General features: G+C 33.7%; 1 protein-coding gene across 1 annotated transcript; it reads right to left on the reverse strand.

The window, feature by feature from the left end:
• Positions 1–3,679: 3,679 nt before the first annotated feature.
• LOC106118563 (zinc finger protein 492) lies at positions 3,680–5,002 on the reverse strand. Its single transcript, XM_013313227.1, has one exon. The coding sequence runs from the start codon at positions 4,941–4,943 to the stop codon at positions 3,717–3,719; it is 1,227 nt and encodes a 408-aa protein (XP_013168681.1). The 5' UTR covers positions 4,944–5,002; the 3' UTR covers positions 3,680–3,716.
• Positions 5,003–5,717: the final 715 nt, after the last annotated feature.

Genomic DNA, 5,717 nt, shown 5'->3' on the forward strand with positions numbered 1-5,717 from the left:
TAACCTCAATTATTTTCAACTGTAATAAACTTCGTCCAACGAGCAACAGATTGTTCGCATGTTACCAAACGGTGTCACTTTTTAATTAAAATATGAAAAGGAAATGCCAACAAGTCTGCAGTCGACTGTCAGGAAATTAAATGAAAAGCTTTCATTTCCACAAATCCTAATTCCGTTCATATCAAAGATAATGAGAACTAAAATCAGATGTAAACTGAAAATTGGCTCAAAGTAAAATTTCACTGGTTGCGTCGGTGGCTCAGTGGTTAAGCACTTGACTTGCAATCTGCAGGTCCTGGGTTCGAGTCCCGCCACGTACCAATGTGTTTTTCGATTTCCGATTTACATATGTACATTTTTCCAACGTTCTTACGGTGAAGGGAAACATCGTGATGCAACCTGCACATATCTGAGAAGAAATTCAAAGATATGTGTGAAGTCAACCAACCCGCACTTGGCCAGCGTGGTTGACTATGGCCCAATCACCCTTAACTTAGGGTAGGCTCGGTGGGGACGTATAGTGAGCTGATGATGAAAATTTCACTGTATACAGACTTGTAATTTTCAACATATTCTCATAGTTAATTAAAAATAGCAAATGAAATATTTTATTTCATACAAATAAGCTATTGCGCTACGCTCGTGTGATTTAAAAACAGATTAAAATCATAGCATATTCAGAAAGCTGTATATCTGAGATCTTTTTCGACTCAAATGATTTATGTATTTCATTTCTAGATTCTCTATGTTAATTAATCAATGCATAAAAATCTTTGTATATTTGTTCTTGTTATCGCTAGACAGACATGCAGTAGCTATTTAAATTCGCCATAATAGCGAAGCGACATCATCCGCAATTAACGATGCTTTGCCTACCTTTAATCGACGGAGGAAGAGACGTCCTATACATCAAATATCTTGGCGTCTTTTACTTAAAAGAAATGATTGGAAAAACAAAGTTCTGTCTCCCTACAATTAGGCCTTCAGCTCGTACCCTCGCTAAACAAAACACGGAATAGTTTCCACTTGAAGCCTGCCTTCTTTGTGGCCGTGATATTGCTCTGGTCGAATATGCCCGTTCTTGCAACAGATTTTTTTGCTAGCGTCTACTACTGTTAACTCATAAAACAACAACATAACACACACCCATAACCCAGAGAGGTAGGCAGAGACCATGGACCACCATTTTGCGCGGTTCTGACACACCTCTGGGTTGTTCTAAATTCGTACATCTACACATTGGTTTCGGGTGCTGTTAAAACCGCCAGCCGTAAAATATATATAAGTAACGAATATTTAAGATATTAAAGGTCGGAACATACGAGTAGATTAAACTGATATATAAACACGGCTAAACACTCACGCTTATTCGTCCGGTGCCGGCACCGACTAGTTTCGAGCCCATCGGGGGCCCTTCATCAGGATGAGTGGTACTGGTATTATTTCGCGGACGCGGCCCGTCGCTCATTCTATCAGTTTAGTATAATGTCTCACGATAGTTTGAATAATTTACGAGTAGATTGATGAAACTTTAATATTTTAAAAGCTCCGACTAGCTACATATAGCACGGAACGTCTGTTAATTACAACTGAATTAGTAAAAACTTTAAATAGAACTTTCGCGAGCGTAGTTCTAGCCGTTCCTCGTAATATGTTATTTAGTGTTAATTTTCAAGTATTCATTACGTTATTTAGGTGCATATTACTACTTTTAATATCAGTTTACAGACGAGGAAGTTTATTTACTACCCATCAATAACTAATCGCAATGTAATTAGGAAAACTTGACATAGTAACATATACATAGAAATATAGCTTTTATTATATTCTGTATGATACTCCATCCTTAGTGGGTAGGAAATTTAATTCTTTGACTGCATTCGATTACGTGTTAGTATAACAATTAAGCAATGTCAACACAAATAAACGTAATTAATCAAAGGTCAATGTTTGTCACAGGTTGACTTACAATAGCGATGCGACCATAATGCATAAACATATCCAGCTAATTACAAACGTATATTTCACTGCCCAAATAACTTTTTAACGTGAAAAAGGGGTTGAAAAGGTGAAAAATTAAAATGCTACGCAAAGACAGTATTTCACGCGGACGTAGTCGCAGGCATTGCTAATATTGCAATAAATTGCTGGCGTCTGTTTCAATCCATAGAGTACCTTCAAGAGTAGAGTGAATAGACGCTTGTTTATTTATTTCTTAAATAGAAATAATTATATTTTATAATAATAACGCATTGTAAATAGCCACGGGAATATCAATAAAGCTATCAATAGCAGGCAATTTAAAGTTCCGCAACCGACGCCATGTCACAAGTTTGAAGTATAGTTAGAGTTATACTGCAAGCATGTACCACGTTTAAAGTTTTTTAATTAGCTACTTATGTCTTTCGAAGGAATTATATCTTACTGCATAATTGTAACGGTTTATAACCGTTGACACTTAGAAAAATATATTAACATCTCTTTTATACTCTTTGGAAAGAGATAGATATCATTTTCAAGGTTAAATCTTAAGATTTTGAATACACATTATGTGGTCATCGTCAGCTCACTATACGTCCCCATCGAGGGGCTCTGAGCCTACCCTAAGTTAAGGGTGATTAGGCCATAGTCAACCACGCTGGCCCAGTGCGGGTTGGTTGACTTCACACATATATATAGATATGTGCAGGTTGCATCACGATGTTTTCCTTCACCGTAAGAACGTCGGATAAATGTACATAAGTAAATCGGAAATCGAAAAACACATTGGTACATACCGGAATTCGAACCCAGGACCAGCAGATTGCAAGTCAAGTGCTTGACCCCTGAACCACCGACGCTCTTGACACTTACAAAAACATATTAACATCTCTTACATACACTATGGAAAGAGAGAGATAGCATTTTAAAGTTAAAACTCAAGACTAAATACAAATTATGTATACTTGGTATGAACTAATGTAACTAATATTTGCCCGTGACTTCGTTGATGCGGAATAAATTAATAGTAGGTAAAGTTATTATCACATACATAAGCTACCTTCCAGTAAAAATCCCGAAAAAATAGGGCTAGCCGTTTTAAAGATTTCCAAAAACATATTAAACTGAAAAAAAAATTGGCGAAAATTAAAATAATTAATTTTCGTTATAAGCTACCTAAATATACATGTTTTTTTTCATATTACATACAGACACATCAATTTTATTTACTGTATAGTGTAACTATGTATTTATTTTAACTTCTGAAAGATGGCAGTCACAAATAAGTTATGTACAAGATATAAATTTTATTATATTATATTTACCAGTAATGTACCACATCATAAATATTCAAATATAGTCTTTAGTTTTATTGTCAATTTACCAAATAAGACCAAATAGACTACAATCCGTTGTTTTCCGAGACAATTCTGTGTATATATATTGTCATCCCTGTCATTACCTTTGACAAAACAGAGATAACAATATGTGTTAAAGGAGGATTTAGGCCTTAGAAATGTTTATTGCATTATTAAAAGCATACAGTTTTACAATTATAACTCTTAAGTATTATTTTAGCTGAAGACGAGTTGGAAGGAAAAGTCGTCGCTGAGAAATATCAGGGAATGGACCAATATTGCCAGCGTTGAACAAGTTTTTCGCCAACAGGACAGGAAATTCTCTGAGCTGACGGCCAACCTCCAGTAATGGAAAGGCATTAGAAGAAGTATTATTACTTAAGTATTATTTTCAACAACACATAAATTATTACATGAAGATGGTTTATTTACTCTTAACACTTTGCCTTGCATCTCCCTTGGTATCCCATGTCTTTGGGTTAAATGCCTTCTCAGTGTTTCTGACTTAGCGTATGTAACACCGCATTTGTTACATAAATAAACATATAACCTATTATGTACATTATTAGCATGTGCCAACATAGCAGTACGTTGATAGAATTTCCGTGGACATTGTGTGCATTGTACTTTCTTTTCATTATGATAAATAACATGTTTCTTCCATATACCACGTCTACGGAACGTTAATCCACACTTATCACATGTATATGGTCTCTCACCGGTGTGAATTCTAATATGTTCGATCAAATCAAACTTTCTAGGTGCTTTGAAAGGACAATGTTGACATTGTAAGTAAGGACCAGTACCGTGAACTGATACTCTATGTATGTTTAATTCTGCACATACTGGGAATCCTTTACCGCAATGTTCGCAGATGTAATCACAACCAGTGTGGCGTTGCATGTGATGTTTGTATGTCAAAGGGTTAGCTAATATTCTGTTACACAATTTACAATGTAATGTTTGTTCATTTGACTTTTTATTAACTGGCTGATTATACTTTACTACTTTTCGTTTTAATTTCTTTTTCTTTGGCTTAAAATCATCCTGTATTATTTCATCTTTTGTTGTAAACATGTTTTCAATTGTATCAAGTAAATCATCATCTTTGTTATTGCCATCCTCAATACTTAGGTCAATATTAGTTATATCATCCTGTGTTTTATTTTGTTTATTTAATTTAATATTGCCAGCATTCAATACTGGTTTGCTTTGAAACTTTTGGCTTTTAGGCTTATTTTCTTGATTAGTTTTACTTTCAAATTCATTAGGAAAATAAAATTTATACATCCAATGTTGAACAACTGTTTCCTTCAAACTATCTAAAGATTTACTCATTCTTTTTAACTTTTTCAATTGATTATCCGTTGATTCACATTTCTTTTTGAAGATGATAGCTTGTTTTAATAGAAATAAACACATTGAGCACATTTTTCTTGGTAAATCATCATTGTCTATTGTCATATTTGTGAATAACATTACAGCTTTTGCATAAGGACTTAAGTTATTTGAAGCATCAATTAAATTCACCATATTGTCACTTTTACTGTACGAAAAACAAAGACGACATATATTTTCGTACAATTCATCATAACTATAAGACATTTTGATACGTAAAGTTATAATTATACATCAAAATAGGAAAAAACCGATAATCTGTTATTTGTTTCGATTTGACATGACATTGACACTTCGTGGCATATGTCAAATATGTAAAAGGCTAAAGTCGCGCGTTCCGTTTCATCAAAATTATTATCAGGAAAAGGCCGCTATATCACAATTCGTTCTTTTATTTTTTAACAATAATTGGATAAATTGTAAAAAGTGGACAACGCATACTTAATAATTGTTAACATTTATGGAATACATTTTTTGTTAAATATTAACCAAATAATATTATTTTAAAATAAATACTTGAATTACAACAATTATTCAATTTATTTCCAGATGAAAGGCATATTAATAAATTATTTATTGAACTGATACATTGCTGCGATAGAAACTATAAACAGCAGAATTCCTGTAAGTTGTAAACACCGGCAAACAGCAATAACTTTGAACTTAAGACAAGGTTTATTGCAGTTCAAAGAGTTTTAATTGCTTCCTAGTTTTAAACGGGAACAGGTCCCTATCATCGGATACGATATTTTTAATATTTATATATACCAAGATACCTATAATACAATTAAGATTACATGGATGGATGGATGGATGTTTATTAGAAGATATCTCTAGAACGAATAAACGGATCGCGATGAAATTAGGCATACATTTAGAACATAGTCCGAAAGAAAACATAGGCAACTAATTATGTTTTTTTTTTTAAATTCCGCGTGGACGGCGTCGCGGGCGACAGGTAGTATTATAAAAATACGAATG

This window comes from Papilio xuthus, unplaced genomic scaffold (genome assembly GCF_000836235.2).
Source record: "Papilio xuthus unplaced genomic scaffold, Pxut_1.1 DF827570.1, whole genome shotgun sequence".
Lineage (NCBI taxonomy): Eukaryota > Metazoa > Arthropoda > Insecta > Lepidoptera > Papilionidae > Papilio > Papilio xuthus.